The 27,321-nt window shown below is 33.9% G+C and overlaps 3 protein-coding genes and 1 long non-coding RNA gene across 5 annotated transcripts; 1 reads left to right on the top strand and 3 right to left on the bottom strand.

Annotated features, from left to right (window-relative positions):
- Positions 1–3,726: 3,726 nt before the first annotated feature.
- LOC111429497 (xylose isomerase-like) lies at positions 3,727–5,783 on the bottom strand. The gene is made up of 6 exons (XM_023065426.2): positions 5,660–5,783; positions 5,281–5,562; positions 5,047–5,212; positions 4,598–4,993; positions 4,284–4,542; positions 3,727–4,229 (listed from the first exon to the last, which is right to left on the bottom strand). Exons 1-6 carry the CDS (start codon positions 5,733–5,735, stop codon positions 4,047–4,049), a joined length of 1,362 nt encoding a protein of 453 aa, XP_022921194.1. The 5' UTR covers positions 5,736–5,783; the 3' UTR covers positions 3,727–4,046.
- A 432-nt stretch (positions 5,784–6,215) lies between these two features.
- Positions 6,216–17,407, bottom strand: LOC111429493 (threonylcarbamoyladenosine tRNA methylthiotransferase). The gene is made up of 3 exons (XM_023065420.2): positions 16,528–17,407; positions 6,880–7,153; positions 6,216–6,816 (listed from the first exon to the last, which is right to left on the bottom strand). Exons 1-3 carry the CDS (start codon positions 17,294–17,296, stop codon positions 6,225–6,227), a joined length of 1,635 nt encoding a protein of 544 aa, XP_022921188.2. The 5' UTR covers positions 17,297–17,407; the 3' UTR covers positions 6,216–6,224.
- Positions 17,408–17,657: 250 nt separating this feature from the next.
- On the top strand, positions 17,658–27,034 carry LOC111429498 (uncharacterized). 2 transcript variants are annotated; one of them, XR_002708195.2, is made up of 7 exons: positions 17,658–17,741; positions 17,914–17,959; positions 18,151–18,258; positions 18,452–18,499; positions 18,679–18,711; positions 20,450–20,498; positions 26,519–27,034. It is a non-coding gene; the product is annotated as an uncharacterized lncRNA (long non-coding RNA). The 2 variants fall into 2 exon arrangements; XR_002708194.2 differs by lacking the exon at positions 26,519–27,034 and adding an exon at positions 20,696–20,816 and having other exon boundaries at positions 17,659–17,741.
- LOC111429495 (SET domain-containing protein SmydA-8-like) lies at positions 20,612–22,769 on the bottom strand. Its single transcript, XM_023065423.2, has 4 exons — positions 22,674–22,769; positions 22,313–22,430; positions 21,110–22,243; positions 20,612–21,061 (listed from the first exon to the last, which is right to left on the bottom strand). The coding sequence occupies exons 1-4, from the start codon at positions 22,689–22,691 to the stop codon at positions 20,817–20,819; spliced, it is 1,515 nt and encodes a 504-aa protein (XP_022921191.2). The 5' UTR covers positions 22,692–22,769; the 3' UTR covers positions 20,612–20,816.
- Positions 27,035–27,321: the final 287 nt, after the last annotated feature.

Genomic DNA, 27,321 nt, shown 5'->3' on the forward strand with positions numbered 1-27,321 from the left:
CCTATCAGCGTGCTTGTTACCTGAACAAGTCGAGTGTCCTGTTGTCCATTGAAATATAAGACAGTTATTCACTGCGGCCTTCTCCAATGTCAGATGACAGCCCATAACAAATCCCGATGTAATTGTTATTCTACTCAGGGCTAAAATAGCTTATCTACTGTCAGTATAAATTGTAAAAGACTTACCTACTAAGTTGGATCTGACAATAACGTCAGCGGCAAGTTGTATGGCGAATAGCACCGCCTGTATGACGGTGGTACTTTAACCATCAGTGTAGATTTTAGGGCTGTTTTTTTCCTCTACTTCTGTGGAACTTGGGTGGATGAGATATTTCTTCGTAAAAATGTGTTGTAGGGGTGTAAAGTCACTAGTACCGCTCAGAGTATATGATAATTTGAATGCATAACGAGTGAATACAATTATATTATATTCCAGAGGATACAATATATGCCAAAGGATAGAGGCGTGACAAATTTCTTTTGAAAATCGATGTCAGGCCTAGAAATAACTTTTATTTTAATTTTTTGTTTCGCGTTATTTTCACGTGATATTTCCTGAAAGTTATGAAATATTATTCTTAAGAATGAGTAAAAAGAAAGGAGTTCGAGATTTGTCAGAATCGACGCAGAAAGCCATCATATAGGGTGCTCGACAAGGATGCACACAGATCCAGCTTACCACGCAGATATCATCGGTATTGAAGACGTGGTTGACACTTGGTTGCTTCGTGACGAAGAAACTAAAATGATAGACCTCAAATCACCAACCGGCTGGAGGACACGAACGGCGCGATGCTGTGCAGAGCGAACACACGGCTCACGACGGTGGACATTAGGGTAGAATTGTGGTGTTCTGCGCAGCGCCAACCGTCTACATCGACGGTCAAGAGGAAACTGAAGGATGCGGGACTCATTGGTGGACGTCCGGTAAAGAAACCACTCGTTTCAGGTAAGAACAGGAAGGCACGTGTGGAGTAGGAAAACATCCCTGTGGAGCGACGACAGCAAGTTCTTGCTATTCGGAACTGATGACATATCGCATACGGCATCCTTTGGGCACTCGCTTCGATCCCAAGTACCTGCTTCCCACGATGAAGCATGTCGGTGGTTCCATCATGGTGTGGGGGTGCTTCAGCGCTGCTATCACCGGCCCTTCTGGTTCGCATTACGGGCACCATGGACCGCCAGAAGTACAGGGACTGTCTGCAAGATGACATGCTTCCTTGGCCACGCAAAAACATGGGTCGGTGTTGCCTGTTTCAGCAAGACAATGATCCCAAGCACACATCCAAGAATGTCCAACTGGATCGCGCAGCGTTGAGTGGCGATAATGGACTGGTGCAGCCAAAGCCCGGATCTCAACATCTTCAAACCACTGTGGGACACTCTTTGACACAAGTTGACGGGCATTCGGACCACTTCCGCCGACGAAAAGCTCCAACAGCGGCAGGCGAAGTGGGTGAAGATCGACCAGTCCACGGTGCATTGATCGATTCCATGCCCAGATGTCAGGCTGTGATCAACAGGATGGGTTACCCAACCAAGTACTAGGTTGCTCTACATGGCTGATTGCCGTTCACGATTGTTATGTTGATATTTCTTGAGTTATGATTTATTTTTGTTAACATCGCTTTATAGCGTATTTTGGTATTTTAATAAAAATAATTTTTTAATAACTCTAAGTTGAAACGGATTTTTCTATACAAATCTATGTCATGTGAAATACATTGCAAAAACTATGGTGAAGAAATGGTCTGCTTTAATAAAGTTTCAAAAAAGTTATGTGGAAAAAACCAAATTATCATGTACTTTTGAGCGGTACTGTACATTCCAGAATTGGTGAGAAAGCCATGTCTTATCTATAGCCCTCCGTCATTGACCGAATGCAACGTATGCTTTTTTTACTCTATTATCTAGGTGGGCTCTCCATGTCAATTTGTTGTCATGTGTGATGCCCAGATATTTGACCTCTTTTGACAACACCAATGGAGTATTAGCAAGGGATGGCATTCTGGGCTTGCCAAACTTCCTCATCCGTGTGAAAAGAATCAACTCTGTCTTCTTAGGATTCACAGGGAGTCTTTGTTCGTCATACCAAGTCTCTATCAATTTGAGAGCTACTTGCATCCTATCAAAAAGCACGTTTATGTACTTGCCTTTGACGAGAATGGTTAAATCATCTGCGTAACCAACTGTAGTAAAGTTGGCTTCAGCGAGGCGGTTCAAGAGGTTATCCAGGGTGAGGTTCCACAAAAGTGGGGATACTACACCCCCTTGTGGACAGCCTCGAGTAACTCCTCCTTGGAGACTGACATCGGCAGCCCTAGCTTAACTATGCTATGTTTAAGAGTGTTCTCAATCGAATTACAAAGAGTCGGTGGAACATTATGCTCTAACAAGGCATCGTTAATATCAGAGAAAGTTGTTTATCAAAAACTCCCTCTATATCTCTCTACAAAGCTGGTCACTGAGTGAAGAGCCGTTAGTGTGGACTTGCCCTGAGTGTAAGTGTATTGATTAGGATTTACTGGTTTAGTTGGAAGACAGAAATCTCTAATGTAGCGATCGCACAGTCTTTCCAGAGTTTTCAAAAGAAAGGAGGAGACTGATTGGTCTAAACGATTTCGGTGTGAAATAATCAAGCTTACCTGGTTTTGGTATGAAGTTCACCGTAACCTCACGCCACCGACTGGATATATAGCGCAACGCCAGGCATGCCTGGAAGATTTCCACTAGGTGAGGTACTAAATCCTCCAAGCCCCATTGTAAAAGGACTGGTATAATACCTGGTCCTGGTGTTTTGAGAAGCTGGTGATGGCCCACCGTATTTTTTCCTCCCTGCAGATCTCTTCGGCTGAGATCCAATCATCTGCACGGAACTACCGGAACCTGAAAAATATACTTCCATTAATAGATGAAGACTCTCCAAAATGTTGTCGGTATAAGAATCGTCAGCCTTTTTTAGTAAGCCAATTCGTCGTTCAGGGTCTGAAGCCAGAACCCGATTTAGCCGAGAAACTTCCTTGCAGGAGGAAACTTCCTCACAAAATTTCCTCCACGTTTCTCGTTTTCTATGACGAACGCTTTTTTTGAACTCCGCTAATTTTCTTTTATAAAGTTTCATCAGGTACTAATAGAGAGTATTTGACAAACCTGGTATTAAGTACATTTTGATTCGAATGAACCGGGTATCGAGTACTCCAAAATGTACTCGGAGTACATTTTTCTGTATTTTTACTCGGGTACTGCCCAGCTCTAGTTAGGGATAGCTGGATAGTTCTGAATTCTTGAGTGCGTTCGACAATCAATGATTCGACGATGCCAAGCGGATATTTACGTGTAACCATAACAAAATCGTAAATAAACGATGTGAAATTTGTTGTTGATTGAAATTAATCATTATGATGTCATTTTGTTTATCTACCTTGAATCATAATTTTGGAACTCGCGCGTAGCTTTTTAAGGAAACGCTTTTAGACACATATTTATAAGAACTTTTTCTACAGTTTGGTTCCATACATCACGTTAATGATTTAGATACACCCTATATAATAGCAAATTTTGTCAGTATTCATTATTTTATATAATAAAATAATTACTGTTATTTTTGTATTTATTATTTACATTATTTTTTATTAAAAATAGGTATAGAGATGTCACGAAAGATCAACATTACGGGAATCTTATAAAATCAATATCTTGTCCGCCTAACAAAAGTTTAAAAAAGTCCAATTTAAAGAAATTTTATTAACGAAACATATTTTTTACAAGAACAATAAAGATACATCCAAAAAAATAAATAATTTTTAAAGACAATCAATCGATAATAAATATACAAACATAAACAAAGACCATGTAGAAAATAGATCGAGTTTGAAAGGAAAAAAGTTAAGAAGAAGATCGTGTTGTGTATGAGGAAATGTGCTGAAACTGGTTTCTTTAATAAAAGTGCCAATATCAAGGTAATTAAACCAATTAACACTTTTATTATTTATTTAAAAGTGTAATGAGTGCTGAATCTTGTAACACAACATAAAAATCTTCTTCCTACTTGAGAAATGGCGTTTCAACGTTTCTGGTTAAAACTGCTTGCCAATGTTCGGAACGAGATGGAGGCGGCAACATCACGTTCGATTCTTGTTTTCTGCATTGATCTTCGCAATCATCCAAATTCGCCTCTGAACTATTGAATTTTGAACCCCAACCAGAAGAAAAACTAACATATCTCATCTAAAACGAAAAAATTATTAATAAAAAAAATTAAAGAAATCATTATAATTCAACCTGAATACTCTTATTCAATTGAATATCATTTATAAATTTGATAGCAATACGAAGAGCTTTAGCATAAGTATCAACGGCAGTGATAAAAGCTTCCGCTAAATCTTTGGCGTCAAAAGTGCTTTTATGATGCGGTACATAAAAAGTCAATCCGCCTGGTGACATTCCTCCATTTTCAACGATCGATTTCATGGTCATGGAAGCTTTATGAATGTCGTAAAGGTTTTTGTTTTTAACATCAACCGAACCCAAACTTCCATAACTTAATCAAAAAAGAAATTAACTTTTATAATAAAAATATGAACTCATTTTCTTACACATTTGCCATATAAGTAAAATGTCCCGGTTTAACAACCAATTTAACTTGTCGATCCAAATTGTAATGTTTCAAAAAACAAAGAGTACTGGAAAAATCGTAACAATATTTACTCCCCTCGTTTTTATTTCGCGTATCGAAAACGGTTTGCATCAATAATTGGCCGCGATATCCGATTCTATCCTTATGTTCGATCATCAATTTGAGGAATTTGTGGAAATTTTTCATTTCTCGATTTAAATCGGTGTTCATGACGTTGAAATAACCTTCTTGGGAGCCAGAAAACATTACGTTTTCAGCCCCCAATTTGTTTGCAATGTCCAAAGCTCGTTTTGTTTGATATCCGGCGTAAGTTACCACGGTGGCTTCTGGGTTGGTTACTGCTCCATTACGAAATCTATTAAAAAAGAAATAAGAAAGAATTGGGAAAAATGGTTTTACACAAATTACTTGTAAGTATTTTTAAAATCAATTCCAATCCATAAAGGACGAATTCCACTTTTTTGCTGGTACTCTTGAATTAATTCGACAATTTGCTCGTAATTGTATTGCGTTTCTTCGGATGTTTCTCCTTCCGGTGCCAAATCTCTATCATAAGCAGACCAATACTTCAATCCTTAAAATTACAAAAATGTTTTTTTCTCTCTCTAAGAAAACGAATTTTGATAATTTTATTAATCTCACCCATTTTCATACACAATTCAAACATAGCCCGAACTCCTCTTTTATAATTTTCCAAACTATGAGTATTTTGAACATTGTATAATCCAGTTGGGTTTTCACTCCATGGTCTTGGGGCACATCCAGGATAAGGAGTAAAAGCTTTTCCAAGAAAAATGCTGGGTCTCAACCAATCCTCCATGGTCCTCCCATGTAAGCGTTCGTTTGAATTATAATAACGAAAATAGAAGTTGTCTTCATGATGAGTGTAAGAAGCGTCCGGTTTGTAATCGATTCGTCCCATAACTGATGTTGAATATGAATACGTAAATTTGGAATAGAATTCTTCCGTTAGAAACGACGTGCACGACGCTGATTCCACTTTATTTAGCGTATAACTTACCTGGGAAATTGTCGTTGTCCAAACTCCTTGTTTGCTCGCGAGTCTTTTGGCGTTTGATGTTACCTGTCGCAAACATTTTAGCTCCTCTTCGATTACGCTGACGGAGACGGTCTGTGCCCGAGATGTCGCAATTCGCGTCTTTTATACCGGGGTAGTCTTTAAAAATTTGTTCGTGCGGTCCAGGGTCATTTCGGGATTCATGTATCCAAACTCTCTTTTGTTCTTATCAAGCAGCGTGAAAATGAGGATAAAAGGGAGTTATTGAAATTTATATGCTTCGTAACCTTGAGGACGTTCGAAGAAAAAATAATGTAAACGATCCTCAAATATATAATTTTATTAAATAATTTCATTGTGTTATTAAATACTTAATATTGTTTTATTACATTATTTTGTTATATATTGATTTATTTTAAATAGAGCTTTAAATCTAGATAACTCAATAATCCAATAAAGCTAATAGGATTTTTTTTAATTATATGTTTTGTTACAAACGATTTCATCCACTGCGTACAGGATTCATGATTTCAATTAAGGAAAATAAATAAAAATTCAATAATTTTTATTATAACATATATTTTGATATAGAAATCCAGATCAATCGGCAAATAATAGCAAAAAATAGCGCTGTTAAAGCATACCAAAGCTTACTTCCTTCTCTTAAAACCGTTCGTATTCCAGAAACTTCACCCTGCTTTAAAGGTTTAGTTAAACCAGGAGCGACAACATTTCCATCATAAACAACCCCCATCATAGAGAATTTTGTGGCACTTTCAATTTTAACGGTAACAAGTTTTCCCATTAACTCATCTTTTTTTGGTATTAAAACTTGTTCGTAAAATTTATTATGCCCCACGAAATGTTCGTTATCATGGGAAATTTCTGTTACAAGAATATCCTGGACTTCACCGACTTTATGGCCGTATGGTTCATAAGAATAAAACAGCTCTGTTAATTTTTTTGTGCGTTGTTTAACTTCTTGCGCTGGAATTCTTTGCATTTTTGCGGCGGGAGTACCTGGTCTAGGAAAGAATTGGTTGATAAAAAGACTAGGAAATTTATGTTTTTCGCATAAAACAAGTGTGTCGTTAAAGTCTAATTCAGTTTCTGTTGGAAATCCGCAAATTATATCGGTTGCTATTGTCATTCCTGGAACTCTAAATAACAATAAAATAATCAATTTATTATTTTTTTTGTTGTAATTAATTTAATAAACTTACTTTGATTGTAAGAAATCAACAACATATTCGAATTCTTTACATGTATATTCTCTTTTCATATCAGCTAAAACTTGATCACTTCCTGATTGAACAGGAACATGAAGGAAACTATAAACTCTTGGATGTTTCATTATTTTTGCGATTTCTTCCAAATGTTCAAGAATGTAAGGTGGATTTGTCATACCTAATCTTAATCGGCAACCTTCTGGAATTACCTCTACTAATTTCCATAATAATTCTGGTAAAGAGGAACCAATATCTCTACCATACGTGCCTGGAATAAAAAATGAGTTATAACTAGAATGGCCACAATAATTTAATTATAAAAATAAAGTACTTATATTAACAAATTTCTAATAAAACTTTACGTTGTATTTGAGAAAACATGATTTTAGGAGAAGAGAAAAATTCGATTAATCCTGCTAACTTCCTTGTTCTTCCCCCTTAACATTGTCTAACTATCATAATAAATAAACTCATTTCCAATATAACTAGTTAGGTTATATAAACTTACTGTGTAATCAGATATTCTAAACATATATTAAAAGTTGAAATCTACAGGAACTTGATCCGTTAGAAGATTTGGATGAGATGATGAGGAAGAATGATCTCTCCACGAAGAAATTCAAGAACAACCGATGGAACCGTGTCCCCTTAACATCGAGAAAAGCCAGAACGAATTCTTTGTGAACGGTGACCCATACATTTAACATAACAAATCCAAACATTTAACATCTTCAACTAAGCTTATTTACCACAATTTTCGCAGCATGCGACATTTGCTGAATGAAAATTACAGATACCTAATCTTCAGTCCAATTTCGTCCAAAGAAGCGAAACATAGAAAAGTCCCCGAAGAAATTATGTGATTCAGACAGAGCCCTAATGCTGACAAAATTGCTGAGCTTATCAACATGCGATGTTCCACCTGCTTTAAATCCATGTCACATGAAAAATGTTCCAACGTCACTGTTTTACAATGATTTTCCAGGTTAATCATCCGCTCCACAACAAGTGTTAAATTTATTTTTATTCTTATTTATTCATATTGTTCGCAAAAATGAAATTTTCCAAATGTTTCAAAACATAAGAATGTTTTACACCATGCACATGTTATGACCCCTATATCCCCACAGATAACACACGTTGGCTTCCAAAAACTTCCTTCTTACTCGAAAAGTAAACCTCCACGGGATTTTCAAAATGATCTGGTCCCTCCTCTACATATCCACTTGCAAACCATGCGTATTTAAAAACATTTATGTAAACCACATAATTGTTCTATAGGATCTGGGAGAATCTGGAGATCTATGGGACCTGCACAACCTGCACTAACTTGAAATAACCGACTCCCGTCAACGCTGCGCCAGCCAGTCGCCAATACCTTACAAGATTAAACACGTTTTTCTGACCGCAACTATCAAAACTTCAAAAATACAAATTGCAAATTATTTTGCATAATTTAAATTTTTAATTAGTAAAGAGATGGGATGGGAATTAGGAATGAATCGAACACTATGTAGTGAATGGTTAATGATAAAGTATAAACTATCACTGCTAAATATATAACTAATATACGTATGATGATAAATGTTAGGTATAAAAAAACTTTAAAAGATTATTATTTTACTTACTATTGAAAGTACTGGAAGTAGATAAACTACTTGAAGTAAACAAATAGTTCCTCAAGTATTTCTTATGACAAACAAGTAGCCAGTACATTTTAAGCTAAATACTGAAAGTACAAGTACTAAGTACCTACAAGTTGAAAGTAAACTACTTAAAGTAAAAAAGTACTGAATACTTTACTTGGAGTATATTTTTACAGCAAGTAGCTCAACTCTGTTTTCTGCTTACTAACTGATGTGCTTTTTTAAAACATTGCGGTCATCTTCTTTTAATTTCTGGCTTATATAGCCCATTTGCATATATCTATATAATGTAGTGGCAATTTGTTATCTATATAATGATATCTATTAGCTACCCTCGCTTGATTAATTACAGATTCTGTAATTACTACTAATTTTTCTCTATATATCCCTATTTCTTCTATATATTTAGCCCATATCTACAATTGTAGTTTTGATTGACTTATCGATATTTGTTTTTTATGGATTCTAGTTTTAAATAACCTTTCTTCCTACTTATCCAGTAATTGACCATCTCTAATTTCTAGTTGTAGTCGATGTAGTCATCCTTCAATGGACAATAAGCTCAGTATCTTCTACAAAACTTTCACTTGTATCCTGGTCTTCAATAATTTGCTGACCGTCATTGATGCTATTTGATGAGTCGTAAACTAACATAGTTTCGTCTTCAATTTGCTTATTATAATCTTCCATACTTTCCATTAAAATATGCTGTATTCTTAGTAATAAAATACCTTATTTATCTAGAAGTTTTATATTGACTATTGAAAGAAAACCCTACCTCATTAAACAGCGACAGAAAGATTTTTAAAAAACAATACTAATTAACATTTAACATATTATGATGGCAGTTTTCATTTTCGAGACATAAACAAAAATATTCTCTAATTTCTAGCCCTTATAAGTACTTCAAAAAAATTTTTTACTTCACATATAAAACGAAGACCGTGTCAAATTTTGCCAAAATCGACAACGCCTGGGAGAGAATTAACATTTAAGAAGGTATTTAACCCCAACCACCTCTAAATGTTCTATAGGTATGCCTTATTTTAAAGATTTACATCAAACATTTTACTGTGCGACTAGAAAGAAAAATAATTCAATTAAATACCGACAGTAAGCTCATTACATTCGCGTACATAATGCAAATTCTCAATTATTACGTTGATGAGGCGGTGATAGCAACAATGATCCGGCTGCGAGCGGCTAACGATAAATGGCTTTATAAATGTGGAAAATTGACAAGCCAGCTATGGGAGGAGGCATGTAGCAAACAGCCGCTCCTGAGTGGCAGAACAATCCATGCCTGACGAAACTGTCCTCCAATTATGGGTGGACGGATCTCGTAGGGAAACTGGCTCTGGTGCTTCGATTTATTCCGTCGAATCAACAATAAAAGTTTCTAAACCGCTGGGAATTTGGCCCACTGCGCACGGAGCTGGTGGCCATTTCTGTGGCGGCTAAGAAAATTTCCAAGAAAATTAGTAACAAAAAAAATTATAATATATTCTGATTGCAGACAAGCTCTCCTCTCGCTTGGGCGGTATCGCTGATCATCCTCGTTGCTTGAGGACTGGCATAACAATCTTAGTGAGGCAGCCGTTAGCAATGAGATTACGATCTGCTGAACAAAGGGTCATTCGGGAAATAAGCTTCATGACATAGTGGACAAACTCGCAAGGAAAGCTGCAGACGAATCTCCGGGATCGCCAGAACCATTCATTGCCCCAACAATAAGGCCTTTCATAGAGCTTAAAAAAGAGGAAACACGTAAGAAGTTTTTAACTTACTGGGACAGGACACCAGGATGTCGCCAAGCCAAGGAGGCTCTGATGTACCCTGACCCTAAACGAACAGATTTATTTATGAGGCTGTCCAGGATGAACCTACGTTCGGTCATAGGTCTAATCACTGGACACTGGCATCTACAAAAGCACTTACTGAACATGATGGGAATAAGTGACACCGACATCTGCAGAGGATGCGGTGAGGAGGAGGAATCGGCGGAACACATTCTATGCGACTGCGTGGCCCTCCAAACATTAAGGTTAGCCATTTTTGGAGATATCCAGATTCCCATGAGTAGAATCAGGGCAGTACAACCAGGACAAATTCTAGCCTTTGCCTACAAGGTAATATAGCTGAAAGGACCCTAATGCTGACCAAAAGAGGGAAGTGAGGCGGTGCAGCCTGCCTTCCCGCGAATCCAGAATAATGCAAATAATAATATAATGGTAATAAAACGTATAATTTTAGACATTTTCGTGTATAGATCTTTATACTTATATTGTGCAGAGAATTTTTAAGATGCCGCATTTTGGTTATTGTTCTTATGCATCTCCTTTCTGCTTTATCAATGACATCCTTAGTCTTACATACCGAGATAATTGTTAGTGGGTATGTGTCCATAGTCGAAAACCGGTCTACATATGTCCATTTCCATTTATGTAACCATTTTAATACTTGGTAGTAGAGATTTTGTAAATTTGCTGTAGCTTTGTCTAATGTGTTGCTATGTGTGTGCAACTAATTTACGGTTTTCTTTAAAGTAGTTTTAAAATACCTAACAATTTTATCACATCATTCTTAAGGAATGTGGTTACGTCTTAACCTCCATAACTTTCCTGAAGTTGATCTAGATAGAGCCAATGGGAAAAAACATAAATAACTAATATTTTTGAACATACTAGTACATTTAACGCCACCAAAATTGATAAGGCGATTTTTATATAATTCTGAAAAAAATAAGGATATCTCCCACCTTTTCACCCTATATGTGAGGTATATGTATGACACATCAAAATAAAACTTTTAAAAAATGAATATTAGTTTGAATTTCCAAAAAGTTTAAAACACTTTTCGTTTTCAAAATATAAGCGAAAACGTAATTTTTTCCCTTACTTTGAACTCTTATTCAACCTTATTTTGGTCCATTCTATGTACGAAATTTCTTCGAAATTGGTGAGACACAATTCGGTAAGACAATATTCTTATTAACATTCCTCTGTGTTAATGATATTTTAAGCATTTTTTGGATTAAAACCTTGTAATGGTAAATAACATGCTGATAAGTGAAAATATAAATATTTTGAGTCAAGTTTTGCCTTTTATGCTACTAATTTATCATACAATCTACTTATAGCAAGGAAATAGTAATATTCAAACTTGTTAGTAATATTTCTGAAAATCCCAAGCTTAAAAATCAAAATTAATAACGAAAAACCAAAATTCAACTTTTAGTTAAATAGTACTTATAGGAGGAGTAATACAATGAAGCTTCTGAAACTTGCTAAAAGTACTGTCATGTCTAAGAAAGAAGATTAGATACTGTAAAGCAGTGGTTCTTAACTTGTGGGTAATTACCCCTTGGGGAGTAAAATGTCAGTATGGGATGGGTGACCGAGCCACATTGATTTCTACATTGTTTTGGTAAACTGGCTCGTAAACTACAAGAATTACTACTATTAATTTTGATGCAACTAATGTGATAAAAAAACAACAAAAGAAAAATTATAACAGAGTGAAACAAAAGGCGACGCACATCTTATTCTTTTTGTTAAGTTGTAATGTAATCAATCGCGTTAACTTGATTGTTTAAGTGATCTTATAAAACCTTGCATAGTAGATGCAGTAAAGTTTGTTATGGGCGAGCAAAATGTTGCTAAAATTAATGAAATATCTCTCTTCCCCAGCACAATTCAAAATCGTATTGAAAAAATGAGTAACGATATTTTAGCCACAGTCATATCGGAACTAAAAGAATGCCCTATGTTTGTACTGCAGTTGGACGAGTCAACTGACGTGTCTGCTTGTTCACAATTACTCGCTTTTGTTGGCTATTTAAACGTTGATCGTGTTAAAGAAGAATATTTGTTTTCTAAATCGCTACTCACCAGTATGCGCGGTGGAGATGTTATTCTCACTCTAAAACAATTTACTGAAGAAAATGATCTGAAGTGGTCGTACATCGATATGCCTCGACTGTTAAAATGCTACCTGCTAATTGTCTGAGGGTGTTTAATGCAATAGTGAAAATTTGCAACCATATTCGGATCAGGGCCACAAATTCGAGAATTTTTACTATTTGTCGTATTTGACTGACATTTTCAGTGAAATTAATATTTACATTTATTTACATTACTCATTACAAGGAAATATAAGCAATATTCTGATAACGCAAGATAGGATTGCTAGTTTTTTGCGAAAACAAGAACTTTACAAACGTAGAGTTCAAGTTGGTGACATATCGATGTTCACGCACTTGTCCGAAATATTAAGCACATACAATGAAGAAATATTTCACTAATTCTACAGTTTAGCACCTATCTTCTTTGATAAATTCGTTGAACCAATATTTCTCGGACATAGAGAACCGTCAAACTTTATCCTAGATACTGAGACCATTTTCTACAGATGAAGAAATCTTCAAAGAGGAAGATGTTTCAGTTTCTCAAACTACGCGAAGAGTACATCACAAATGGAATTCCAAAATTGTGACTTAGCTTTGTTTTGGACAAAAAATCAGAGCGAGTATTTTATTTTAGCTGAAAGGGCTTAAGAATTCTAGTCCCATTTTGGAATACATATAGATGTGAGAGCGCCTTTTCAACTTTTGTTTCTATCAAAACAAAATCTAGGAATCGACCCAGTGTAGAGCATGACTTGCGATGTCTTGAAAAAATCTTGTAAAGAAGAAGCTAAATCTACCATCCCATTAATTATTATTCAAAATTTATGTGTAATATATTTAATAATAATAACATTATTATAGTACTGTATGGTATTTTTTATGAAGGGGTAAATCTCCCGTCCCGGACAGGTAATATGAGTAATGATGGTGAAAAGGTTAAGAAACACTGCTGTAAAGCAAGCAACCTTTTTTTCGTGAAACCTCCCCGGATTATAAATAATAATATTTTCATTAATTTTTTCTTTTGATTCAAGAAATAATCTCGGCCTACTTCAAAATCGTCAGCCGCCTCAAGTATCACAAATAACACTTATGGCGGCCGACGTCTTCGAAGCTGAGAAATAAGGAAATGTATTTCGCCCCCTTGAATTCTTTCTACGCCCCCCTGACTAGGAAATCCTGCTGTAAAGGAATGTTATGTGTCTTACTATTAAGCGTCAATGATGATTTATTAAAATTAACAAGAAAATTAATGTTACCACCAAATCACCTAATTGTTGATCATAAACTATAAAATATATTTTTAACATTAAATCCAAAGGTGGAACTAGAAATCTCATAATGTATTTTTTTGCCCAATCGAAGAGTGTATACAGATATGATTCACACCCACCTCACTGAAGGTATGAGTATGCTTTTTTCTTTAAAGTATATTCTAGAGTGTTTAGAATGGGAATCCATTGACAGAAAAAAATTTGTGGATCGTTTTTCTGTCTAAAAGTTCATTTTTGTAATGCTCTTGGTGCAGACTCCTGATGTTCCTATCAACTTTAATCCTCTTTTTCTGAAAACTAATTTCTCTAATCTGTGCACATAATTCCAACATTTTTCAGCGGATTTTCAAAATTTCATTTTATCATTTTACTCTAGGAAAGTACGTAACCATTTTTCGATATATGTAAAGTTGTCTACTTTACAACCATTTTTATGTATGTTTTTTATCAATAAATAGGACATTTCTTGTAAAATCAGCACAATTTCGTCAAAAATATATATTTAAAAAAAAAATCCTAGGCAGGTCCCTAGTTTATGAGTTTAGAAAAATAATCATAGTCAAAATTTGATTATTGGACTTTTGGTTTAGGAGAGGATTTCTCCTAAACCAGAATTAGCACACTAATTGACCCTGCATGGTTTGCAAGCCTAATATTGCAGACATCTAGCAGGTGAAATTTTAATAACTGTTAATAAATAAAATACGTTTGTAAAACGAAAAAAGCTGCTTATTAAAACCCTCCAACCCGTTTTTAGAAAACTTTTTTTCCCCACATTGTAAAAAAATCTTAAAGTTATCTTTATTTTTAGGTCTTTTTTTGGTGGTTCTTAATTCGTAGAAACAAAAATAAGAAAAATAATGAACATTACCTGGAAATGAGTAAACACATTTATATATATATTTTTTTTAATTTTATAGTTTTATATTTAAAATTTTAGGAAAAATTTAAGAATAGACATCAGGCTTAAAAAGCGTCGATTTTTTTTTTAACCGACGGAAAAATGCCTAAAAAACACGTTAAAAATAAAAAGAAAGTGCGGAAAAGTGAAAAAATGACCGAAAAATGAGTTTGAAATTTCGACGTGACGTCACAAAATGTGACGTCACGAAGCTTACTTACGACGTATTTAACACAATTGTATGGATAACCCAGGTCCGAGAAAATTATTTTTCCAGATCCACGCACACAACACGAATAAAGAAGTAAAAATTAAAACATTTTCTCAAATTTAATGAAAGAATTAACAACTTTTAGTATTATAACGCATATTTTGGGGTGATATACCCATGTTATTTTGGTTCTTGACCCATAATGACTAAACGTCTTTATTTACCATCTACCTGCTCGTGTAGATCTGTGTTTTTACCCCTGCTTCGAACCCGACCCGACATTTCGGGATTACGCACTAGTTTAAATGTTAATTAACCTAACTCAAAATCTAATTTCTACACAAAATTCGCAAAATAATCAGTATACAGCGTGTCCCGTATCTTCCGCATCAGAGCATTATACGGTTGTAGAATACATTATTCTGAAGCGATCTTTCTAATAAAATTTTTTCGAAATGTTTATAATAACCGCACGGGAACTGTTTAACGACGACCAATAACGGACAACTTTGATTCATCGAAAAAGTTTATTTCTCTTTCCATGACGAAATTATTGGTGAGTACACGTGGGAAACGAGTTATCATCGGCGTAGCGGACCGGCCGAGGGTGGCACCGATTACCTGAGTCTGATTTGCGATCTGCTGATTGGACGAAAAACAGTTCCTTTAAACAGTTCCCGTGCGGTTATTATAAACATTTCGAAAAAATTTTATTAGAAAGATCGCTTCAGAATAATGTATCCTACAACCGTATAATGCTCTGATGCGGAAGATACGGGACACGCTGTATTAGGTGGATCCAAATGTAACGTTTTTTTTCAACAAGACCATACCAATATTTGACCCACCCGCTGCTAAAAAATCAAATCTATCATAAAATTAATACTGATATAAATTAGTAAATTATGTGGATCCGAATGTAACGTTTATTTTCAACAAGACCATACCAATATTTGACCCACCCTCTGCTAAAAAACCAAATTTATCAATAAAATTAATACTGATATAAATTAGTAAATTATGTGGATCCGAATGTAACGTTTTTTTTCAACAAGACCATACCAATATTTGACCCACCCTCTGCTAAAAAACCAAATTTATCAATAAAATTAATACTGATATAAATTAGTAAATTATGTGGATCCGAATGTAACGTTTTTTTTCAACAAGACCATACCAATATTTGACCCACCCTCTGCTAAAAAATCAAATTTATCAATAAAATTAATACTGATATAAAGTAGTAAATTATGTGGATCCGAATGTAACGTAAAAAGGGGATTGGAGAACGGGGTTTCAGGTAGAACGTAAGAAAAGACATTTCAATCGTTGTGTCGTATACCTAAGATACAAGATTATTTAACTCGAAATGCGTTTTAAGAAACTGTTAATTCTTTATTTTTTGTTTAAATTATTAAATTTCCAATTTTATGGAATAAATGTAATGTGATTGGTTGTGAAAAACAAAGAAACGATCGGAATTAGCAGTGGTGCTGCGTAAATATACGAGTAGAGCATGGTTGATGACGTCAGAAAACGTGACGTCACATCGAAATTTCAAACTCATTTTTCGGTCCGTTTTTCAATTTTCCGCACTTTTTTTTTATTTCTAACGGCTTATTTGAGCGATTTCACACGGGTAAAAAAAAAATTGGCTATTTTTAAGCTTGATGTCTATTCTTAAATTATACCAAATTTTATACCTGTATCTTCTGATGTTAACCAAATTTCAACAACACCCTCTTGAAAAGCTTGTTGGGCCCTCTCAACAATTTCTTCAGGTGGATAACTCCCCAATTCACCCCTAGCATGTTTAGTTTTACAATAAGTACACTGATTCAAGCAGCCAGTGTTGATGGCAATAATTTCAATAAGAGGATTCTTTCGTACTTTAGGTAATAACAGCGAAGCGCCTCCAATTTTTTTGCCATTTTGTTTTTTAGTCCCATACAGTTTTACAATATGTCCTTTAAGAGTTTCTTCAACTACTTCAACCACACGATCAATTTGTTGTACTCCAACAACACTTAATCCTTGTAAATAACCGGACTTTGGAGCGCCTTGTGGAACACATCCAGCTAAAACAACATGTTTACCTAGCTTTTTGCCTGATTCTATAGCGTTCCGAAAATGATCCTCAGCGGGGTTTTTTACAGTGCAACTATTTAATAACCATAAATCGGCTTGTTCTTTATCATCAGTAAGTTTATAACCATATGCAGCTAATTGACCAGCCATGTATTCTGAATCTGAGTTATTATGGGCGCAACCCCATGTTTTAACATAAATCGTTTGAGTTCCTGGGATGTTATCTCCAATTGCTTGGGGCTCAACATCTTCAACCGTTTTCTTTTTAGCTCTAATTTTAATGGATTTTCTTGTACTGTAACGCTGCTTTGGTGTTATGTCTTGAGATGAAATCAAATCTTCAATATCATCGATTATTTCACTACAAACACCAGATCCTTCCATTATTATATTTGATATAAAATGAATTAAATGTAACAATTATTTTGAGTTGAGGTTAAGTTAAATGTAATAATTAGTTACTTTATTTATTTTAATGTTTGCTATGAACACGCTATTTATATGTTGGTAGTATTGGAAAAATTAACTTCCGTTAAATCTCTTGTATAGAGCAACCAATTTTATGCGATTCTACAATTTTAGAATAATTTTAAATATTCGTGGGGATTTGGTAATTTGTTGTTAATGTTTAAGTTAATTATTGATGAAATAATAACAAATATTTTAAAATGATTTGGATTGTACCGATTTGTTGAGATGTATTTCGTCATGTTAATATGGATGGGTGATATAGTAAGCGTCGGGTATAAATACCGGCCATCTCTCTAAAAGCCGTCTTTTTTGACAAAGATGTCTTCTCGTAAGGTTCGTTGTTGCTTATTGTTGAAAGGTAAGTTTATTTTGATCATTTTATAATTGTTTTATGGTAAATGATGAGATTTGTCTCGTTCGTATGAATTTGTTGATTAGAACTATTCACTAACTGATTTGTTACGTTAAAATTATTATTATAACCTCAAAGTTTTAGAACCACGTGTTTCATATCAAACTTTTATTTACAGATTATTTCCTAAAGCGACGCTTTTTGGGGTGTTATTATAACACTTGGTAAGAATTTTTACATACTATATTTATTGATTGGTTTAATTTTTCTTATTGAATGATGATTTAATTTTTGACAAGCATATGACAGAATTATTATTGTTGATACTTTGTTCTGATTTAAGAAAAAAGATTGTTTAATAATATTTTTGTGATTATTGTTACTTGAATTGTAATATATTTTCTACGTTATATAGAAATCTTTCTGCAAGAATCCTTGGATTTTGGTTTTGGAAGAAGAGGAGGGCCTTTGTGGACTGATTTAAGAGAATGAAAATTGAATTAAATCTGGGAACTGAGATTATGTAGGTAAAATTGATGTAATATGATGTATTTGTAATTAAAATTATTTTATTATGATGTTAACTGTTACCGTTTGAACAATCTTTGATTAAATTATAAGGCTGCTATTTTTATAGTTCTGAATCAATAAAAATATAAGAAATCTTTTTGATATTCTTAAATGATTGTATTTTAATATATTCTTTTTTATTACAGGCTTTATGCAGTAAAAGGTGCCTCACCATCAATATTATAACATAAAAGGTAAGCTTTAATTCATAAAAAAAAATTATTAACATCTAAAATGATGAACATTTAGTTATCCCTGTCTTACATAGAATTTGTGGGGAAAATTTCATTACTGATTCAATTCTTAATTTTTTTTTAATAAAATTTGGTTCTAATCAGAAACATGATTCTAAGAGTTTATTATTTTGTTACAGGAATAGTTCTTGGGGGACCATCTATAAAGATTAGTAAGTTAAATATTGGTTCATATGGAGTAGAAACTAAATTCTATGTTGAGCATATCAATGATTTTCAAGCCACTGAAAATAGCATCTATTAGGAATAAAACTTTTTTTTTTGAATGTTATTTTGTTAACCCTTCAGTGGTGACATCTTCATTTTTAACAAATGATAATGGCAATTTTATAGACCAAACAATTTCTTAATACATTTAAGCTAGGCACACATAGTCGACCTACATTAAACTTAAGATATTTATGTCCATCAACTAAACTATTGGTCGACTGAAAATTGGGTTCAAAATCCAATTTTGAAATTTTTCTTAGAAAAATACACACCAAAAAGTATATACAAAGTTATATACTAAAGTGGTGGAACCTATAATAAATACCTTATCAAAACTACATTTGGATAAGTACTGATGAAACTACTGATATTCTTGGTAAATACGTCGTTAATGTATTAGCAGGGGTTATGCATCCTACTCAGATGTCTCAACTTTCCTTAATTAAATTATCAAAAAATGAATGTTGGTGAATAAGTTACTAATATCCAATTGAAATTGTTTGGTAGTTACATTTCATTGATTATATTTGGTAACTGGTTACTGTTATTAATTATATAGTTAGGTTTGAAATTAATATTAAATTTAATAAACTTTTGTAATGTTTTTGATAATTTATATGTGCTGGACTCAGTGGAACTGATTATTGGCCTAACCGGTATATTACTGTTACAAATCTTTGGCAGGGCATACAGTTTAGTATCTGTGGCTTCATAAGTGTTAAGTTACAGTACCTAAAAGTTCTTTTATTATTTCTGTTTTCTTTAACTATTTGTTTTGTCTTCTTATGAAAATTAATTGTTGTGTCCTTATTTATGTTTTTGAAATTATTTTCATTCAGGAAATCTTCATATATGTTCTTGGTTCTTTTCTTCTTTTATGAGAATTTGTTGAATTTCCTTGTTAATTAAATTTTGTCGTTGTCCTTTAGTTGCTGCTTGGATTTTCCCTTTTTTAGCATTTCTTCTTCTTTCTTGCTAAATAAAAAAAAGTAGTATTTGTTACCTATGGATGAAACTTATGTATTTCTTTCTGTTTCTTTATCTGGTCCATTCTTTTTTGCCCTTCTTATCTCAACTTGTTCAACTTTTATAATAGTATTATCGATTCTCTGCGCAATTGCATGTCCATTGCGGTTCTTTCGCACATAAAACATCCAAAGTTAACAAAATTTTCTACAGCAAACGCCCAATAGTGGTAATTCTCGCTGTCTAGTAACTTTGGCACGCTCGAAATGTAATTTCCAGCCATACTTGCACTACTCGACGCGTTTTTGTCCATTACTTTACTTAATAACGTGCTTTTAGGTCTAGTGTTAGTTCCAGTGCTACTGTTAGCTCTAGTTTTTGTTGTTCTGCAAATATCTGAGCTTATGATGGAAATGGGTTAAGTAACGCCATCTTTTGCCCGACGATTACGGTACTGGAAGATTAAAAATCTGTTGAGCCTTTAAAATTTAATTGATGGTGTGCATCACCACTGAAGGGTTAAGGTTGATCAAATTGTTTGAAGAAAAAAATTATTTCATAAATGAAATTGTATCGTTTTAATGATGATAAATTTAATATACAATTATGAATACGCAAATCATGATTTCTACTTGCCCTCACTGAATAATTTAATCAAATCTAAAAAATGTGTGTGAAAAATATTTGTTATTAAATAATTAATTCATTTTATAGATAACCCATGAAGAATTATTGAATAGAAGATTAATTCAAAGTGTATGAGGTGAGTTACACCTGTAAATAAATATCTTAAATTCAATAAAATTTTGTAATTCCCTTAAATGATGGTTTTAATTAATATACGCTATGAATAACTTTTGATTATCAAACTATGACTGAAACAAATCAATACATTTATTACTTTTAGTTCTGATTTTGACCAAAAATATACATTTATTTTGTTTTTTATTTTAATTTTAGAACTAAACCACATGAAGTTCAATCCACATCCAATTCAAACTGTATCTGATTAATTAAAAAAAAAAATGTGTAACATCAAAAATGTACGAATAAACGATTTTAAAAGAAAGAAGAAAATAAATTAGATGTTATCAATTAAATCCTCCAAATTTGTTGAAAGTTGAATATAAGCTTGATTAGCCATCTTCCCAATCATTCCTTCCTGACTATTTTCAGGTTCTAATGTTAATATTTCAGAGGATTCTTTCAGTAATTTTATGGCTTCTTGAAGTTTACTTCTCAATTCGTCTTTGTTAATTACATCAACGTTGTAAAGGTTCCTTGCTAACATTATAATAGGGGCATGAAGTTCATAAAGAATCGTACCTAAAAATAACACGATCAATTGAAATTCTATAATTATTTTCTCATTACCTCTTAATCTTGTGTATCCAGGTTCAAGAACGTTAATATTCTCCATAATATTTTGACAAAGTTCAATTTTTCTTTCATATAAAATATTTGGTAGAATATCCATTGTGTATCCTTCAACTTTTCCATACATTTGTGCCAAAGAAATACGTAAAATTGTAAAATAGGCATGTCTTGGGTGAAGTATTGATCTGTATTTTCGATAAAGTGATTCTTTTGTTTCTATCGCTGAAGCATCTTGTTCCATGGCTTCAGCTTGATCAATTTCTTCTTGAATTGTTTTAAAAACTTTTTGGACCGTAGTTCCCTTTAAAGAATGCTGGCAATGGGTACATTTCCATTCTGATTCAGGATCTAAAAGTGGCGCTGTTGATAAAATTACCCCGTTATCGCACTTCATACACTTCAACGTGCTCATGTGAGTTCCTAATTCGGTTGGGTCACTACATCTTTGGCAGTTACAATCGAAATATTTACTTTCTTTCAAAAATGCTCTCCTTGCCATTGTTGGCCACATGGAGTATGTGTAACTTGTACAAAGTTCTTCGCCTTTATTGATTGAAACAGACGCTTTTAATGTTACTTTAAAATCTTCTTCGTTTCCCTCCCCATTACTTTCTATGGAGTGAGTTACGTTTGAGACGCAATTATGTGAAAAAGTTGATAATTTTGGATATAAACATCTTATAGCGTTTCCAGATATAGTTCTTGCTTCGAAAGCATTTACGTCCAAAAGACCACAAACTTGATGAATAAGATCTTCACTAAATCGATCGCATTTACAAGTTCCTCGAAGATAACCAACTATATTTATGGTGTTAAATTTCCAAATTTCTTTTTCTTTGCGGTCGTTTAAGTGTGCTTCCATGCAATTAACATGTTTATCCCAAATATCCGGGTGTTTTTCTTTAGCTAAAAGTACTCGAAGTGGAGTTATGCATTCGTATTGAAGACATGGTGCGTAAGGATCTTGAACATTCATAAATTTCGCCATAGCGTTTGCAAAAACTTCGCATTCTGCGTTTTTATGGGCCGGAATATTTTCACATGTTTCGTTACAAACTGGCCATGAACATTTTGAACATAAATATGTGCAGTCTATGTAAGCATAGCAACCTAAGCATACCGGTGGACTATCTACAAAAAATGAAAATTAATTAAGGAGAAATGGACAAAATGTTTCTAAAAACGCAGTTTCTACTTTACCGTTTTTGGGTCCATAAGCAAATGGCTTTTCGCTAAAAATTAATTCGCCAGCTTTTAAATCTCTATTGCTAACTGCGTACCGGCCAACTATGTCATTCCTACGCTCTTCAAAATCAGCCTAAAATAAATTTTCCAGTTGGCCAGACGATAATTTTAAGTGTATTCTGTAGGTTAGCACCAAGGTCCGTTGCGTGAACATACTGTGTAATTAATACGCAATGGACCTTGGGTTAGCACAGCAAATCGAGAGAGGAAGCAATATTTCAAAGCTCATTCTCGGCTGTGGTAAAACAAGCGGCAATAGTTAATTGAGCGACAATAAATGGTAAATAAATAAATACGAGTTCCAATTAATACTTACTTGTTCCGGTGTAGCCATCGTAAAATCGGTGCTCTAACTTTTGCAACCTGCCGCGATTTGGAGATTTAGTTATTTATGCCTAAATTTAAAGGGAGGCAAAAATAGAATTTCCACCTCCACCTCAATTTACTATTTTGGATCAGTTCACGTACTAATTAGTTGTTGGATTGAATGAGAGAATATATTAATATACTAGTAACTATTAGAGAAAAAATTTTGTTTTTTGATTTGATTCAATATTTGATGTTTAAATTGTTGTATTAAATGAAAATTGACATTATTGGGTTGCCTATAAATATAGTTCTCATAAAAATAATATAAGTATTTAATCTTTAATATTATTTCTTTATAAGTTAAATCGTTTCACTTCTCTGATATAACTTTATGGAAAATTTGATAGTTATTGTCTTTGATAGGTTTCCCGAGGAATGGTGTCAATGATAGCTGAGTAAATTGAATTGCCTATATCGTATAATATCGTCAATCATTGATAATATATTATCAAATTTCTTTAGATATCCTTTGAATTGTAGTAATTTTTTAGATTCCTAGGTGTCCTTGACACATCTTTATGACTACAATGGCAAGTCCTCTAAAAATATTTAGAAATTGTGAAAAATTCTTGGATATATTGGAAAACTTTTGGAACTGACTGAAAATTTAACTTAAAAATGTCAATGTCAAATTTACCACATTTGACATTGCCTAAAACTTATGGAAGCTTTCTAGGTATTTGACACCTGTTAACGTCTCTGGATATTCTAGAGATTCGTTAGAAACGTCTAAAAATTGTTGAAATTGAAACTTCTTTCTGAATAAAATTAAATAGTTGCAGTTACAATTTTTATATCATATAAAAGTAGCAAATTCTTAAAGATCACACTAGATGGCATACAAGTTATGAGAAGAATTATGAAGAAAATGAGAAGGCTCCTCAAAGCGCTTATTCGATCATACATTGTCGTCTGCAAGGTACAGTCACACGAAGCTCGTTTAGCCAGCGGCATGTCGGATCTCACAACAGCGCTTGACCTTGAGTGTGCATTTCCCGTGAACATGACTGTACAGGTTTAAGGTTAGTGACATGCATCTTGGTTGGTAGAATTTTACGTTTGTCTCTAGTTTGTGGTTGGCCCGGCATCTTCGATTATGGTATATGGTTCGATCCATCGATAACCAAACAAAGCCAGCCACCCATGTGATTAATCTCTTTTCCAGGTGTAAAATTCGCGTCTCCTGCAGATTATTGACAATGACGATACTCATTTAGGCTTGTCTATTTCGCTCTCCTATGTTTTCTGGTTGTTAGGAATGTTCTCGATGCAGATTTCCTCCCCATTGCGTTGCAATGCATACTGTAATAGAAGGTGCAGTCGTATATATTGTTTTTTTCTTCTATTCTTATTTCGATGAGATTTGCTTGAGATCCCACTTACGAATGGCGTTATAGAATAAATAGAAATCCATACTTTGAAAAGGTTTCTTCCGTTGTTGCAAGGCTTAGCGAAGACGGTGATGACGAGGGCATATCGATTGTTGCTGAATTAGATATATGTTTCCATCAAATCGACTGGCAGATAGTACTAAGAAGCAGCAGGATCGTGCAGCACATAACAGGCCCTGTCTTGAAAGTAACATAGGTCCAATATTTTCGATCCCAAAAATATTACTGATGGATGTGTCGATGTAAGTTAGTAGACATGTAATATTGTCTCACCAGAAGCGGTTGGTGCTACCAATCCTCTTCCGTTGGACATATTGCTCCATTTTCTTGGTGTACGTTCCCAATCCTGATTAGGTTTTCATATATTCAACGAAGTCTAGGAATTCAATAGGACGAACTAAAGGATCCAATTATTAATATCCTCTCGTTATCTAGTGAGTCCATTCAGTAATTTTTCGCGGATATTGGTTTGTGACAAGTAGTCCGGAAATTCATTATCTTGTTCTAGAATATGTTTGATGTTAAATTTAAACTCCTGTAATAACAGTAAGGTATATGGTATTGGTATGGATCGGTTATGTTTACTAAGGTTAATGACCTTCAGGGAAGAATGTTGGATAAAGTTAGTAATGTGGCGTAATCCCAGGTAGGTTGGGGAAGGTTAGTTATGTTCAGGGTTAATGATCGCCAGGTAAGAAATATTGAGTAAGATTAGTAACTAAAAACGCGGAAAGAAGAATTCTTAGAGGGCTACACGGACCAGTCAAAGACTATATCACACAGCAGTATAGAATGTGGACTAATAGAGAACTAGAAGAACTATATGTATAACCAGCAGATATAGTAAAAGTAATAAAAAAGGAAGATAGATTGGCCGGTCATCTGAAGAGACAAGACAAGTCGTTAAGTTTGTATGGAGAGTGTTCCGAGATGGCAAGCGGCTGCTAGGAAGACCGAGGATGAAGTGGAGAGATAATACTGTAGTTGATCTACGGACCCTAAATATCGAACTACCAGAAGAACTAATATTGGACCGCAGCAAACTGAGGCAAACTGCACAGTCAGCGAAGACCCACCCCGGGTTGTAATACTACGCAGAGAGAGATAGTGACAGATATGAGCAATGAGATTTTTAAAATAGCTCTTCCTTCTGTTATAACTACTACAGATAGTCGACCAATTTGTTGTGCAATCTGGACATGCATGCTACTGGTTATTTCAGAAATAATGACACAGCAGACAGCATCTGGGTAACGATCAATTATCATTTATATCAATTATCCTCCAGTTGACGGACTGAATCTGTAAGACCTGCCAAATTCATTCTTTTATTGTATCTTTCCAAAAATTTTTCGCCTTCTTATTTTTACTAAATTTTTTAAAAAGATATTTTTAAAAGCTCCGAGTGTCAATACAGGGTGTTCAGAAATAGGCGGATAATCTACACGTAGCGACATTCTTCGTTCGATTTTAAAGCGAAAATCTTAATTGTAAAATGTTGTACCATGCTTCATACGTCTTCATGAGGTTTTCAAAGCTCGGATAATTTGTCCATAAATAATAATCATTAATATTCAATATCAACAGATATTGAAATAAGCTGTAATTTAGAATAAAAATAATTATGAAAACTAGTTAGTTATTTTCTTTACTTTAAAGTTCGTTTTTAACATTTTTTCATTATCAAAAACGCATTTGGCAAGATAGTAGAACAACATTTTAACATTAAGATTTTCGATTCAGAGTCGGCGTAGAATGTCGCTACGTGTAGATTATCCGCCAATTTCTGAACACCTGTATATAGAGAATTATGTAAAAACTACCTCTTTACTACCTCTTCCTCCTTCACCAGTTATCACGCGATGGGGAACATGGATTGAAGCTTGTATATTTTAGGTATACAATTTTGAAAACATTAAAAACTGCATTTTACATTTAAAGAATGATTTGATACTTACATGGAATTATCCATACATCGGTCGTGCAACTTATCCACTCGCATTGTTCGATTAAGTCCATTACTTTTGCCTTCACTTTGTCATATGTTTGGGGCATTAGTGACGACTAGAAATATTTTTCAGATTTAAAACTGTATTTAGTATTGACGTTTGGATCTGCTAAACCAAAACTTCTAAAAACAGTACTTGCCACTATAGAGTATGGCGGCATGTCAACAATTATAAAGTCCATTGGCTTTATCGATTCTCTGAGCAATGTCCATTGCGGTACTTTCCCACTTAAACCTTCCAAAACTAAAAAAAAATTTGCAGTGAACGCCCAATAGTCGTAATTCTCGCGGCCTAGTAACTTTAGCACACTTGAAATGTAATTTGCAGCCCATACTTGCACTAGTCGACGCGTTTTGTTCATTACTTCACTTAATAACATGGTTTTCTTCTAGGCCCATAACCTGTTGAACTGGAGGATACAAAACATCCGCGTGGTACGAATGAGGGTGCTAATGGACCAACATTTTTTTAAGATAATCTCAACAAGGTCTAGTGTTAGTTCTAGTTACACCTGTTATTCATAGTGAATTATAAAACTAGAACTAATACAATACTAGAAGTAGAAATAAAACTGAGGACACTTGAGGTCTAGTGTTAATTCCAGTGCTACTGTTAGCTCTAGTTTTAGTTGTTCTGCAAATTTCTGAGCTTATGATGCAAATGAGTTAAGTAACGCCATCTTCTGTCCGACGATTGCGGTCACATAGTCAGCCGCATGAGACTGTAAGCCCGTGTACTGGAAGATTAAAAATCTGTTGAACATATAAAATTTCTTTGGTGTATTAGACCGTGCGTAACCACTGAAGGGTTAAGATTGATAAAGTTGTTTGAAGAAAAAAATTATTTTATAAATAATATTGTATCGTTTTAATGATGATAAATTTAATATACAATTATGAATACGCAAATCATGATTTCTATTTGCCCTCACTGAATAATTTAATCAAATATAAAAAATGTGTGTGAAAAATATTTGTTATTAAATAATTAATTTATCTTATAGATGACCCATGAAGAATTATTGAATAGAAGGTTAAATAAATATTTTATATTTAATAAAATTTTGTAATTCCCTTAAATGATGGTTTTAATTAATATACGCTATGAATAACGTTTGATTATTAAACTGTATGCAGTCATACAGTTTCAACTTCAAATCAATTCATTTATTACTTTCACTTTAGATTTTGGCCAA

The sequence above is a fragment of the Onthophagus taurus genome, chromosome 1 (genome assembly GCF_036711975.1).
Source record: "Onthophagus taurus isolate NC chromosome 1, IU_Otau_3.0, whole genome shotgun sequence".
NCBI classification, from domain to species: Eukaryota; Metazoa; Arthropoda; class Insecta; order Coleoptera; family Scarabaeidae; genus Onthophagus; species Onthophagus taurus.

What these genes read in the sequence shown, in the direction of transcription:
- LOC111429495 (XM_023065423.2), bottom strand. An exon ending in TGCTTATGGACCCAAAAACG is followed by an intron (nt 22,244 to 22,312) that starts GTAAAGTAGAAA and finishes CATTTTTTGTAG; the next exon opens with ATAGTCCACCGGTATGCTTA. An exon ending in TGGATACACAAGATTAAGAG is followed by an intron (nt 21,062 to 21,109) that starts GTAATGAGAAAA and finishes TGTTATTTTTAG; the next exon opens with GTACGATTCTTTATGAACTT.
- LOC111429497 (XM_023065426.2), bottom strand. Translation starts at nt 5,735, where the DNA reads ATGTTTGCGACAGGTAACATCAAACGCCAAAAGACTCGCGAGCAAACA. An exon ending in GGACAACGACAATTTCCCAG is followed by an intron (nt 5,563 to 5,659) that starts GTAAGTTATACG and finishes ATTCAACATCAG; the next exon opens with TTATGGGACGAATCGATTAC. An exon ending in AATTGAATAAGAGTATTCAG is followed by an intron (nt 4,230 to 4,283) that starts GTTGAATTATAA and finishes TTTTCGTTTTAG; the next exon opens with ATGAGATATGTTAGTTTTTC.
- LOC111429493 (XM_023065420.2), bottom strand. Translation starts at nt 17,296, where the DNA reads ATGGAAGGATCTGGTGTTTGTAGTGAAATAATCGATGATATTGAAGAT. An exon ending in GTTAACATCAGAAGATACAG is followed by an intron (nt 7,154 to 16,527) that starts GTATAAAATTTG and finishes TTTTTATTCCAG; the next exon opens with GCACGTATGGTAGAGATATT. An exon ending in GTTGATTTCTTACAATCAAA is followed by an intron (nt 6,817 to 6,879) that starts GTAAGTTTATTA and finishes ATTGTTATTTAG; the next exon opens with AGTTCCAGGAATGACAATAG.